Source organism: Lepidochelys kempii, chromosome 1 (genome assembly GCF_965140265.1).
Source record: "Lepidochelys kempii isolate rLepKem1 chromosome 1, rLepKem1.hap2, whole genome shotgun sequence".
In the NCBI taxonomy this organism is placed as follows: domain Eukaryota; kingdom Metazoa; phylum Chordata; order Testudines; family Cheloniidae; genus Lepidochelys; species Lepidochelys kempii.
This window is the reverse complement of record NC_133256.1, coordinates 260,154,256-260,168,645: the sequence shown is the minus strand read 5'-3', so window position 1 is coordinate 260,168,645 and position 14,390 is coordinate 260,154,256. Positions and strand designations below refer to the sequence as shown.

Below are 14,390 nucleotides of genomic sequence, written 5' to 3'. Positions count from 1 at the left end.
GCAAGGGTCATGGTCAATTCTCCATCATTGATAATTTGTAAATCAAGATTGGTATTTTTCAAAAATATCTGCTCTAAGAACATCCCCAAAATAATTCCGTGGCCTGGGTTACACAGGAGGTCAGATTAGATGATCACAAAGGTCCCTTTTGCCTTTGGAATCTATGAATGGATCTAAGCAAGCCTCCCAGACATGGGTTAGTGCTCTAAAAATAGTTGTGTAGCCTGCTTTGAAGTTGAGCTTGGGCTCTGAAACCTAGGGACGGCAGTGGGCTTCAGATTCTGAGCTCCAGCCTGAAGCCTAGTGTCTATTTTTAGTGCTGTGGTGCAAGCCCCGCAAGTCGAAGTCTTTAGATTCAGGGGAGACCCTAACAGCCCTTAATGCCCACTGACATAGAGTACATGGTCTCTCATCAGACCCAGCCAACTCACTACACCCAACACTGTCGTCATGATATTTATCCAAAAGATATTGTGTAAGGCATCATATGAAAGCTAGTAACATGCTGGTTATTAATATCACTGTAAAATGCATGCATTAATGTTATATGTGAAGTTATGAATTCTCTCTAACATGATTGAGACCAGACAGCCTATCCTAGGGAAAGGTAATAAATAGGTCTGTCCTAGACAAAGGAATGTGGGTTTACCTCAATTTAGATATTAGCAATAAACAAAGCTATCAAGTTAAACCAATGGGGGTTATCTTGATCCTGAACTCAAGAGACAGAGAATTATGATGGCTCCTGCATCCTACAGAAAGACAGGAGACTGAACCACCAAGAGGCCTTCCTGACTTGTAAGACAAACACGGTCCCCTTGGGGCTACAGCGAACAGAGAGGATTTCATATCCTTCACCTTAGGAAACAAAGGAACCAAGCAATTTGATCATTGCAATGGATCCTGCCAGAAAAAGCTGGAAAGACAACTGTGGGGGAAAGAGACTATCTTGAACAAAGACTGTATCTTGCTAGATTAAGTTTTAGTCTTTTAGATGCCTGTTTTCACTTGTATTTGCTTGTAACCATTTCTACCTTTATCCCTTTTACTTGATATCACTTAACCATAACTTTTGTTTAATAAACTTGTTTTACCTTTACTATAAGCCCATTCAGTGCTGTGGTTGAAGAGAAGATGTTTTTACCTCAGTTAAATTAAGATGTAATGTACTGACCATTCAACAGAGAAGCAAACTTAATATCCTCAGTGAATGCACAGATAGGTGCTGTGCACTGCAGAGAAACATCACTTTGAGGAGCTGGGTGGCTGGAGTTCACTGATCGTTATCCGCTAGGCAAGGTTTGGGCTGGGAGAGCCTTGAGGAGTTTGCTGGTCAGGAAGACAGATTGGTGGGGCAGGGAGCTGACATAATCTAACCTCCAGCAAAGCTCACTTTTGTTGAGGCAGAGAGGTAACACAGTGACTCTCAGCTCTGGGTGTCCCCAGCAGTGTGTTACACCAAGGTCTGAGATTTGCTGCCTTGGGCTCCTCCTTGCTGGGTGGATATACCCTTTGTGACTGATTCGAATGGGTCATGGAGCAGGGAACTTTTCTGTTTCAAGACTGAAGACAGAGCCCACTGCCCTGTATCAGAAGGCTGAAACTAAGGGAAACCTTCTATTCCACTGGCTCAGCTGTAAAAAAAACCTTCTGCATGCCAGCAGAGCGCACTGTGACATGGGGTTCTTGAGTTCAAATTCTGTGTTGAACTCTTGGTCTCTGGGAATACCACCATTATCCCATTTCCCTGTGCCCCTAACCTGGGACCAAAGTGCAACTGGCAACCTACAGGTAAAAGGCTCCATATCCACTCTTGGGCCCCTCAGTCACTTAGCTGTTCTGGCCTCAAGGACTGGAACAAATGCCCTGCAGGTGAAAGGTTCTGAATCCCATTCCCAAGCTATCTAGTCTTTTCAATCATAGCAGACATGAGGATGGGGAACATGATTTTTGTTCTTCTGAAAACCAACCATGGGATGGGTCCGTGACCACAGCAAGGGCTTGATTCTGCAGGGGCCTGGGTATTCTGGCCTCAATCCAACAATGCACTGAAGCATGTGATTAACTTTAGGCACACAGGTAGTTCCTTTGACTTCAATGGGACTATAGCCACAGGCTTGACGTCAGACATGTGCTTGTTGGATCAGGGCCAGCATGCTCAGTAGGACTGAGGCCCAAATGAACAAGGACTGGGCAGGTTTACCGATGCCCTGGTTCTTCCTATGCAGGTACTCCATCAAGACCTCCAGGCAGGCAACAACACTCTGAGACAGCAATAGGTCTTTCTGAAAACACAGAGAAAAGAACAAAGGTGATGGTTGTTGAGAGAGGAAAATTCAAGGGACAGGAGGTGCAAAAGGTGTAGCATAGGCAAATTACACTTTTCATCGTCCTCAGGGTATGCAACGTACAATGCACTTACAAAGCCAGCTCTGCTCTCAGTTACACCATAAAGTCATATGAGGCCAGAATTTGCTTCAGAAATTATAAGACAGAGGAACAGTGTCCCAAGGGAAACAGTGAAAGCATGCTGGTCTGGGCAAAGGCCTAGAGGATATACCGTATATAACAGCCCTGCACTGGCTGTGGTGGGAGAATGTGGTCTAATGCTTCCTTACAGATCAAATTTCTATCATTCTGTAAGGGGTGAAGAAGGGGAGAAATTCCCTTGGGCCATGTTATTTGAGGTGTTTTTCCTCAGACTAATCTGTGTTTAGTTATGTCCGTAAATGTACCTGGACCAGAAGGTTCTGCAGACTGACGACAAGCGAGAGCACCTGCCAAGTGGCCAGTGGATACAGGGAGGCATCATCCTCTGACGACGATGGCTCTATCCTGCTTTGAGCTGTGGGCTGGACTATGAGCACCAGCAGGGCGGAAGAGAAGTTCTGTCTGAGGATGGCTCGCAGGAACTGAAGGATACTGACTGCACACACAACTGCTTGTTATTACAGCACAACATTTCCCTCCCCCACCCCAACCCCATGAAACCAAAACCATTCCGCACCAAGGAACCCAACCCTGCACATGAATGCCCAGAGCAAAGCCTGGCAGAGGAGAGAAGGAAAAGTTGGATGGATTTATTTTCAGGACCCACTAAAGAGAGATTGCACTGGCTAGCGTCTGCAGACATGAATGCCGCTAAATTAAGTCCCCACACATCCTGCCCTGCAGCACCACCTCGGTTGTTATTCCAACTCTTGCTCAGTTTCAAGCCCTGTTACCTAACTCTATGGTGGTTTTAAGAAATGAAAAAATATCCACCAGGGATGAACATCACCAAACTCATTTTACCTTTGCCCCAAGTACCCCAAATCTGTAGTGGACAAACATGGGCGGCACGTGAACTGTCGACTGGGAGAGGCTAGCCCCCAGCCCTGCCCCTTCGACCTGAGGCCCCGCCCCTTCTGCAGCCCCATCCCCCGCAAGAGCCCAGAGCCCCTCCCACCACAGCCGTCAGCCCCTGCCCCAAGCTAGTGCCCTCAGGCCTGGAGAGCCAGGAGGGTGGGCAGCGCAGCCCCGGTCCCCCCAGCCCCGGAGTGCCGGGAGGGCGGGCGGCACAGGGGGAGCTGCAAGGCGGGAAGCAGGAGGAGGGGGTCTGGGGGTGGAGCGTGGCTGGGGCCATGACTGGCTGTCTGCGGAGGCACAGCCTCCCCCAGCCTATGATACCCACCGCCCATGTGGACAAAGATAAATGCACCAAAGGTGCCAGGCTCCCACCTGCATGTTCACCTCCAGTATGTCAGAAGTGAGCTGTAGCTCACGAAAGCTTATGCTCTAATAAATTGGTTAGTCTCTAAGGTGCCACAAGTCCTCCTTTTCTTTTTACTCTTATTTCTGTTCTTTTCGCCTTCCAATAGTCTCAACTTCCCTCCCAACATTCTCTCTATCTACTTTAAACAGCCTTGGAACTAAGCAAGTGCCAGTTATTGTTCCCAGGCAACAGAAACATGACCCTAGACAGCCTCTGCATACCTAAGAGCAGCGCAGGCTTCTTCCTTCTGAGGATGACTGCATTCAGGACCTGTTCTACATCCAGAGAGATCGTCTGGTGAACCTAGGAGAATGAAACACCAGGGGAAAGAAGAATGAATAAAAGCCTACCTCTGGTGTTGAGTCAACAGGTTATCAGGTGGAAGACTGTCCCCTTAATTGCTCTTAATTCTCATAGATTCCAAGGCCAGAAGGGACCATTTTGTTCATCTAGCCTGACCTCCTGCATAACGCAGGCCATAGAACTTCCCCAAAATAATTCCTACAGCAGATCTTTTAGAAAAACAGCCAGTCTTGATTTAAAAATCACCAGTGGAGAATCCACCACAACCCTTGATAAGTGGTTCCAATGGTTAATTACACTCATGGTTAAAAATGTATGCCTTATTTCCAGTCTCAATTTGTCTAGCTTCAACTTCCAGCCACTGGATCATAGAAGACCATTCCCTGATAGACTGAAGAGTCCATTATCAAAATATTTGTTCCCCACAAAGATACCTATAGACTGCAATCACTTCTTTCCCTGCTGTCCTCTGCCTTTCTTTTGCCAATGTCCATAAATGACCATTTGGAAATATGTGACTAGGTAAAGATGACAAGATTTCTGGGGTCAGACTGGGTAAGGAATGACTGGGGCCCAAGCTCCACTTGTTATCCTGCACTCTGCCTGCCTTCCCCAAACAGTTAGTTGTTTCTACTAAAATGATCAGCAGTAAAAGAGACACTGACCAAACCTGTTGCTGGCAGATAAACTGAACTCATTAACACCCCTCAGAGGGCAGTTCACACTTTTCTGCAGGCTCAGGGAGACAGCATGGCATCAGCTCTCATTCACAACAATAAAGGCAAAAAGCTCTGGGCCAGATCTGGCTGCTTTGCGTGACTCCAGCAGTACTGCATGAGCAGCAACGGAACAGCGGAAAGCAGCCAGAGAACAACAGTGGCTCTACCCCTCCCCCCCATTTTAAGGAAAGCTTAAATTCTTCAGAAACTGAGGGGACTTCCAGAGAAATACCACTGAAGTGTCTCACTGCTCAGCCTGATCCCCGAGCCATTCCTAAGTGCCCACCACCTATCCTGCATCCATGGGTACTTTAATTACCTCTGACTGATACTGGAGAGCTCTCTGCGGCAGTACCCGTGTAAGCTGTCATGCCTATCAAGTGCTGTGGAATTTAAGAGATAGGCTTACAAGACAGTAAATGCTCACATCCCAGTGATCAATATGGGCTGGGAAAACCAAACCTGGGTCTCCCAAAAGACACAGCACAGCATTGGCCACTAGGATAAAACAAGCCCTGGAACCTTCACAACATCACAGTCTTGAAGAGTGTGTTCCGGAGGAGAAAGTGTAAGTGAAATGACAAACTGTGACTGATTTGTCTCAGGGTCTCTATTCCTCACCTGCTATCTCATGATGTTAGGTTTGTAAGCCCTGAGAAGCTGAGCCTTTTGCAGGTTACAGATATATCCGATGGACAGGTTAGAAACACATCAATCCTTCTATGGAAAAGTCCAGTGCTGCAAGGGATTACAAGGGGCTACACACCCATCAAGGGGCCCAAAACCTGTGCACCCTTTCCTGGCCATGTAGACTTAGTCCCCAATCCTGCACAAGTTTACACACTTGGGTAACTTCACTGACTATGGCCTGGTCTACGCAACGAGTTTATGTCGGATTTAGCAGCGTTAAATCAAATTGACTCTGCACCCGTCCACACAATGAAGCAATTTTTTTTGACATAAAGGGCTCTTAAAACCGATTTCTGTACTCCTCCCCAACGAGGGGATGAGCGCTGAAATAGACACCGCCATTTCGAATTAGGGTTAGTGTGGATGCAATTCGAAGGTATTGGCCTCTGGGAGCTATCCCACAGTGCACCATTGTGACCGCTCTGGACAGCACTCTGAACTCGGATGCACTGGCCAGGTGTACAGGAAAAGCCCCGGGAACTTTTGAATCTCATTTCCTGTTTGGCCAGGCGAGCTCATCAGCACAGGTGACCATGCAGTCCCAGAATTGAAAAAGAGCTCTAGTATGGACTGAACAGGAGGTACTGGATCTGATCGCTGTATGGGGAGAGGAATCCGTGCTATCAGAACTATATTCCAAAAGACAAAACGCCAAAACATTTCAAAAAATCTCTGAGGCCATGAGGGACAGAGGCTACAGCAGGGACGCAACACAGTGCCACGTGAAACTTAAGGAGCTCAGACAAGCGTACCAGAAAACCAAAGAATCAAACGGACACTCCGGGACAGAGCCCCAGACATGCTGCTTCTACGCTGAGCTGCATGCAATTCTAGGGGGATCCACCACCACTACCCCACCCCTGTCCGTGGACTCCAATGATGGGGTACTCTCCGCCAAGGCAGAGGATTTTGCGAATGAGGAATAGGAGGAGGAGGAGGACGAGCTTGAGGAGAGCACACTGTTCTCCCCGACAGCCAGGATCTTTTTATCATCCTGACTGAAATACCCTCCCAACCCAACCAAGCTGGAGAAGAGACCTCTGGTGAGTGTACTTTTTTAAATATAATACGTTATAAAAGCAAGCGTTTTTTAATGATTAAGTAGTCCTGAGGACTTGGGATGCATTCGTGGTCAGTACAGCTACTGGAAAAGTCTGTTAACGTGTCTGGGGATGGAGCGGAAATCCTCCAGGGACATCTCCATGAAGCTCTCCTGGAGGTACTCTAAAAGCCTTTGCAGAAGTTTTCTGGGGAGAGCAGCCTTATTCCGTCCTCCATGGTAGGACACTTTACCACGCCATGCTAGTAGCAAGTAATCTGGTATCACTGCATGACAAAGCCCAGCAGCATATGGTCCCAGTGTTTGCTGGCATTCAAGCAACATCCGTTCTTTATCTCTCTGTGTTATCCTCAGGAGAGTGATATTGTTCATAGTAACCTGGTTGAAATAGGGGAATTTAATTAAGGCAACATTCAGAGGTGGCCATTCCTACTGGGCTGTTTGCCTGTGGCTGAAAAGAAATCCTCCCCGCAGTTAGCCACATGGTGGGGGGGGAGGGGGACACTGGCGCTGAACTGTTCGCGTTTGGCTAGCAGAGATCTTCCCTGATACCAGCCATGGAGTGGGGTGAAGGGTAAAGCGATCATCCCAGAGAATTGGATGCGGGGGCATTAGTTTGGTTTCTGCTGCTGCACGTTAACAGGACAACCGCAGCACTAAATGGCCAACTCAACGTGCTTTGCTTGGTATGGGAGAGGAGGGCACTGCTGTTATGAAGGTTGCAGAAGCCTAAAGACTATGGCTTACCATGGCCGCCTGCAAGCCGAATTCTGTTGCCCGGCATTGCGTGTGTGATCTCTAACACCAAAGCCACAGGCACTCAATATAAGATGCAAAATGCGACCTTGTACCAAAATCACATGTGCTATGTAATGTGAATAGTGTTGCTCACCGTGAAAGAATATAGCCATTGTTCTGTAAAATGTATCTTTTTTAAATACTTCACTCCCTTTTTTTCCTCCAGCAGCTGCAAATGTTTCAAGCCTCCCTCTTCCGTCCCAAAGACTATCTCAGATAAGGCGGCGAAAAAAACACACGCGCGATGAAATGTTCTCTGAGCTCATGCAGTCGTCTGGCACTGACATTGCTCAGCAGAACGTGTGGAGGGACACAATAGCAGAGTACAGGAAAGCGGCCGATGAAAGTGAGGAGAGGTGGCGGCAGGAAGATCAGAGGAAGAATGATGCAATGCTGGGGCTACTGCGGGATCAAACGGACATGCTCCGGCGTCTGGTGGACGTTCATGAACGGCAGCAGGATCAGAGACTGCTGCTGCAGCCTCTGTTTAACTGCCCCCCCTCCTCCCCAAGTTCCATAGCCTCCTCACCCAGATGCCCAAGAATGCTGGGGGGAGGGGGCGCGCTCCGGGCACCCAACCACTCCACCACAGTGGACAGCCCAAGCAACAGAAGGCTGTCATTCAACAAGTTTTGAAGTGGCTTTTTCCTTCCCTCCTACCTTCCTCCCACACCCCACCCAGACTACCTTGTGAGTTATCTCCCTATTTTTATAATCAATTAATAAAGAATATAAGTTTTTTAAACGATAGTGACTTTATTTCCTTTGCAAGCAAGCTGTGATCGAAGAGGGGAGGGCGGGTGGCCTACAGAGAATTTAGAGGCAACCAAGGGGGCGGGTTTTCATCAAGGAGAAACAAACAGAAGTGTCACACAGTACCCTGGCCAGTCATGAAACTGGTTTTCAAAGCTTCTCTGATGCACAGCGCTTCCTGCTGTGCTCTTCTAATTGCTCTGGTGTCTGGCTGCACGTATTCAGCGGCCAGGCAATTTGCCTCAACCTCCCACCCCGCCATAAACGTCTCCCCCTTATTCTCACAGAGATTGTGGAGCACACAGCAAGCAGCAATAACAGTGGGAATACTGGTTTCACTGAGGTCTGAGTGAGTCAGTAAACTGCGCCAGCAACCCTTTAAATGTCCAAATGCACATTCTACCACCATTCTGCACTTGCTCAGCCTATAGTTGAACAACTCCTTACTACTATCCAGGGTGCCTGTGTAAGGCTTCATGAGCCATCGCATTAAGGGGTAAGCTGGGTCCCCAAGGATAACTATAGGCATTTCAACATTCCCAACAGTTATTTTCTGGTCTGGAAGTAAATCCCATCCTGCAGCCATTTAAACAGACCAGAGTTCCTGAACACGCGAGCGTCATGAACCTTTCCCGGCCATCCCACGCTGATGTTGGTGAAACATTCCTTGTGATCCACCAGTGCTTGCAGCACCATTGAAAAGTACCCCTTGCGGTTTATGTACTGGCTTTTCTGGTGGTCTGGTCCCATGATAGGGATATGGGTTCCGTCTATAGCCCCACCACAGTTAGGGAATCCCATTCCAGCAAAGCCATCCACTATGACCTGCACATTTCCCAGAGTCGCTACCTTTGATAGCAGCAGCTCAATGATTGCGTTGGCTACTTGCAACACAGCAACCCCCACAGTAGATTTGCCCACTCCAAATTGATTACCGACTGACCGGTAGTTGTCTGGCGTTGCAAGCTTCCACAGGGCTATTGCCACTCGCTTGTGAACTGTGAGGGCTGCTCTCATCTTGGTATTCTTGCGCTTCAGGGCAGGGGAACGTAAGTCACAAAGTTCCATGAAAGTGCCCTTACTCATGCAAAAGTTTCGGAGCCACTGGGAATCATCCCAAACTTGCAACACTATGCGGTCCCACCACTCTGTGCTTGTTTCCCAGGCACAGAATCAGCGTTCCACAGCATGAGCCTGCCCCAGTAACACCATGATCTCCAAAATGCCGGGGACTACGGTTTTAAAGAAATCTGTGTTCATGTCCTCATCACCGCACTGCCGTCACCTCCTCGCCTGGTTTTTCAGGTGCTGGTTCTGCATAAACGTGCAAGGTGTTTACAATGGTCATAACTGCTCCGGTGAGCTGAACGGGCTCCATGCTTGCTATGCTATGGCGTCTGCTCGGGCAATCCAGGGAAAAGGGTGCGTAATTATTGTCTGCCGTTGCTTTCACGGAGGGAGGAAGGGTTGACTGACGACATTTACCCATAACCACCCGCAAAAAAATGTTGGTCCCATCAGGCATTGGGAGCTCAGCCCAGAATTCCAATGGGCAGCGGGGACTGCGGGAACTGTGGGATAGCTACCCACAGTGCACCGCTTGGAATGTCGACGCTTGCCACGGTACTGTGGACGCACACCGCTGAATTAATGTGCTTAGTGTGGACGCATGCACTCAACTTTATACAATATGTTCCCAGAAATCGACTTCTGTAAAATCGGAGTACTTTCGTAGTGTAGACATGGCCTATGAGTAGCCCAGCTAACTTCAGTAGGACTACTCACGAGTCAATTTCAGCATTTGCGTAAATGTTTTCAGGATCAGAGCCTAAGTTCACCCCATTGAGGCTTTAACTCCATTTTATCACAAAGGAATGGTATGAGGCACCGGCATATATATTTAGAGGGGAAGGTCACCCCCTTGCATTGGTGTTAGAATATACTCCATTCACAGTTACCTGTAATTCCAATAGAGAGCACCAACAAAATGGTTTATAAATTTACAGAATGGTTGTTAGCCTCCTGAAAAGCACCTTTAAAATGTGTCACTCTCTCACAGAGAGTTTAGCTTTTTGAGAGGAAAGGGGAGTTTGGAGATTTTTCTCCAGGATCACCACCCGTCTCCTGAGCCCTCAAATGGTCTACATCATAGCTAGCCACTGGATAGGATTCCTAGCCCCCTGCCAGGCTGGGACAGCAGGAGACCAGAACTAGGAATCCCCTGAACAGAATAGTGCAGTAACTGCAAGGGCCAGCAGAGTCCAGGCCAATGTGAATCATTTCTGCCTGTGAACAGGGATTTTATTTTAGCATGATGATGTCTGTTCCCTCACAGCTCGAGTTCTGGCTTGACAGCAGTTCTAACCTCAGAGTTGAAACGGTGCTGATGAGCTAAGAGGGAAGCAGTCAGCAGCCAAGCAGAGCAGAGAAGCGCCTCTTCTGATGAAGATAAAGTGGGTCCAGAGCGACAGGGCCACATCCAGGTGAGTTCCAAAACCTTCTGGAGCAACTCCAGCAAAGGCACACTAGAGAGCAGCACAGCCACCACTATGCAGGAGAAAAGGGTACAACAGGCTTCAAGAGTCTGCTGGAATGGCATAGAAGGAATCAGCATGTATGTGACACAAGTGATTTAAGCAAGCCACTACAATCAAGAGGCAACCAAAAAAACCCACAGGGCACAGCTCCTCAGACCAGTGGTCAGTTTAGTCTGGCATTCCACCTTGTGCCACACAGGTGTGATCCCTGATACAGCTAATAGAATAAACAGCATTCAAATAATTTAGTACGGTGGCCATCTTAATTTTTCTCTCTATATTATTATTTAATTGGGGGTAGAGCCTGAAAGCCCCAGTCAGGCATCAGGGCCCCACCGTGCTAGCTAGCTATTGTACGAACGAGTAAAACAAAGCTAGTCCCATGCTCCACAGTGGCCAATATCTGAACCCTGAAGCAAAAAATAAAAACCACACCCCAACCCCATAATGCACCTGGCCAACTGCATAATGCTGTAAATAGAAGGAAAAAACGCCTTCTTGACTTCCACATGGAGGTGATCAGTTGTCACTGATTGCCCTTATTACCTTTGTTAGCCCAGCTACAACCCAATGAGACTAAGTCAGTGAAATCATCCAACCCCACATCATTTGACACAATTCCACTTCACCTCTCTGTTGACTACATGTTGTTGTCTGGTGAAGGCTCCAATATAGGAAGTTCAAGGAAGGCTGCAGCAGCTCAACATCTCCTGGTCTGCATTTCCCACAAAGGTCACTGACTAGAAGACAGAACGCTATATATCAGTACACAGCACCCTCAGAAATATCTGATATAAAGACAATTCTGAGCAGCTCACTACAAGAAAGATGCCATTTAACTGGAGAGAATTCAGATAAGAACAACAAAATGATGGATGGGCTGGAGGGATTGAGGAAAATTAACAAAACTAACAGAATACTTTGGCTAAACAAAGAGTACAAATTAATGCAGCACCCCAGGTGTGCATGGTGCATAGCACATACAGACTGACAGGCCCCTGCAACAAAGAGACTATGTTCTATACTAGACAGACTGCAGCAACGGATAACAACAGCAAAACAAAGGGTTGGGGCAGAGAGCATGGGAGGATGAGGGGCCCAACAGTGATGGACTGGGAGATAAACTGATTGTTACATGTGTATATTGTTTGTTCATAACATCAAACATTTGGGGATGATGTCTAGCAAGAAGGCCTGGGAGGAGGTTAAGGACTGAAAGGCTAAGCATAGAACTGCCATATCAGACCAGCACCATGGTCCATCCAGTCCTGTATTCCGTCTCATAGAAAGGCCAGCACCAGATACTTTAGAGGAAAGTGCAAGAAACACCATGATGAATTGCCTGCCCGTTTATTATTTGTGTTGCAGTACAGCCTGGAGGCTCCAACCCCAGTATGCTAGGTTAGTACAAACATAACAAAAAGACAGTGCCCTACTCAGAAAAGCTGACAGTCTAAAAGGAGATACTTCTTCCTAACCCTGACCTCTTTAGTTAGCTCAGTGGTTCCCAAACTGAGGTTCGTGAATGTTACAGGGGGTTCTCGGGAAAAAATCCCTAAGGGCAGACAGAGCTGTCCATATGGACCCCGGGCAGCCCGGGGCCAGCAGCCCGGAGCCTTGAGCACTTCCAAGAGCTAATTAGATCAAAGCAAGCATATCTATCACAGCAAGGAGATTTAAACTTCAAGACTCCTTATACTAAATAGAAAGGGAGGTGGATATTTTTGCTGTTTTTAAAATTAAATAGGCTGCTAGTGTTGTTTTTAAATTATTATGAAGAACAAGTTTGAGCTTTGTTGTAACGTGCATTGTTTGCCTGGACTGCTCAAGACCTGACTGCTTGTGTAGGAGGAACTCTTGAGTTGGCTTCTTAAATACCTTCATACTGTTTCACATCTGATACTCCTTGATGAAACATAGGAGCCAGAGGCACCAGTACAGGGGGGACGACGAGGGTCATGTGTCGCCCCCATGTCAGCACGCCCCCCTGGCGGATCCCTCCCCTTTTTCCCTGGCAGCCCCCCCAGGCCCCCCACTTTTCCAGCAGTGCCCCCCCAGGCCCTGGGGTGCATATGGGCTTCGCCCCAGCACCGTCTTTTTCTACTGGCACCTCTGATAGGAGCCTTGTCTTATAACAGGTTTAATCAAAAGTGATACAAGCTACAAAAGTGAGATCTTGGAGGAGTGTTGCTGTTTTCATCATGTAACAAAAATACTGTAATGATAAATAATAATGAATAGTGTGAAATAAGCATCTCATAAAAACAAATTTTATATTTCCAAGATCACTGCTTTTATAATTTATGCTGAGGTAAGGGAGAAAATCCTTGGAAATATTAATTTTTAGGAGGGGGTTCACGAGACTTGACATTTTAGTGAAAGGGGTTCGCAGGTTGTTGAAGTTTGGGAACCACTGAGTTAGTTGCTACATGAGAATCTGTGGAATAGTCACAAGGAAAGTAATGGAAGCACCAAAGTGTTGATCTTTCAATGGAATAGCGTCCCCGCACCCCACCCCGGGCGGCGCTATTCTATTGAAAGGATAGCACCTGAAGAACACTGTAAAGAATATCCCTGCATTGGCCATGGTGGGAAATAGGAGAGGAGGGAGCAGATGATCTAGTAACCTCTTTTCCATCTCTCATGTCTATGATAACTGAGAAGCTTGCATGACACGTCCATCTGCTGTCCCCATATTCACAGAGAGGTGAAAGGGTATGTTCCAGCAGCCCAAAGCACATCTTTGAGGCCTGCCATGAAAAGGCCCATCTGATTTCATTTTCCTACACGCATTTTCCCCTTCTCTGCCTTCTCTGCAGAGGGAGAACTGGAATAAACTGAGAAAGGAGGAGGGAGATTTTCTGCTCCTGAGGAATGGAGACAGATACAGAAGTACACAGATGGGTTTCAGAAGGGAAAGAGAGATGTGACATAACTACGTAGGCAAAAAGGAGCAACAGAGGTTCAAAATCTTGTCTGAAGGAGTCTGGAGTAATTTTCATCTGCCTAAAGCCCTGGCTATTGCATTTCCCTCCAGCTACATGTGAAAGCTAAGCACAATACCCAGACTCATTCTCTGGTTCCCTTTGGCTGCTGGACGCTAGAAGTATCCTCCACTGCTATGTTGGAAACCCAGTTCAAACCTCATTCCCAGGACTATGAGTAAGGCAGAGACCATCTGCTCAGCCACTGGTGCGGGACGCCTGCAGGCAATGAATTGCACATCAGCAACCCACTCCAGCCACCTAAGGGGCACCAGTGATGGACTCCATTCTCACCCAGTCCAGTCCCACCCAAAGGGAAAAAACTGTGGCCTTGATGTGAGGTCTCAGGCAACAAAGGTGCTTTAAAGGCAGGAAGCAGAGGAAACACTCTCACAGCTTGAGCCTCATTTATTGTACAGATGCTTTGCACCACACTCTGATGGTGGAAAAGGACCTTTAAGTGACTGTAAATGTGATGTAACTTACTGCCACGGCAGTGTAATGGGACCTGAGCTCCAATAAGAACCAGGCCCTTGGACTCAGTACAGAACTGCTGGGTTAGAGCACCCTGGGGAATGCAGAATCACATCCCAACAGGAAAACAATGGATGCAGAGGCTCACCATGGTGAAGCAGCTTGAAGTCTGTGCTGTCCAGCTCTCTCTCAGCCTCATTCCTCAGCTGCACCAGGAAGAGAAGGCTCAGCAACAGAGGCAGGTGCTTGCTAGCTAAGAAAGGATATGAAGAGTTGGTCAATGCATGCCATCCTCCTGCTGTCTGATAGGTACTGCAC

The 14,390-nt window shown here is 47.6% G+C and overlaps 1 protein-coding gene across 2 annotated transcripts in view; it reads right to left on the bottom strand.

Moving 5' to 3' along the window:
- Window positions 1-14,390, bottom strand: part of LOC140904886 (coiled-coil domain-containing protein 134-like) — an 89,458-nt gene that overhangs the window by 33,107 nt on the left and 41,961 nt on the right. For both annotated transcript variants that reach the window (XM_073327216.1, XM_073327215.1), the window contains 6 exons: window positions 14,221-14,325; window positions 11,244-11,354; window positions 10,443-10,624; window positions 3,976-4,057; window positions 2,736-2,926; window positions 2,204-2,285 (listed from right to left, as the gene is read on the bottom strand). In XM_073327216.1, coding sequence (XP_073183317.1) covers window positions 2,204-2,285; window positions 2,736-2,926; window positions 3,976-4,057; window positions 10,443-10,624; window positions 11,244-11,354; window positions 14,221-14,325 — 753 coding nt within the window. The remainder of the gene's footprint in view (window positions 1-2,203; window positions 2,286-2,735; window positions 2,927-3,975; window positions 4,058-10,442; window positions 10,625-11,243; window positions 11,355-14,220; window positions 14,326-14,390) is intronic.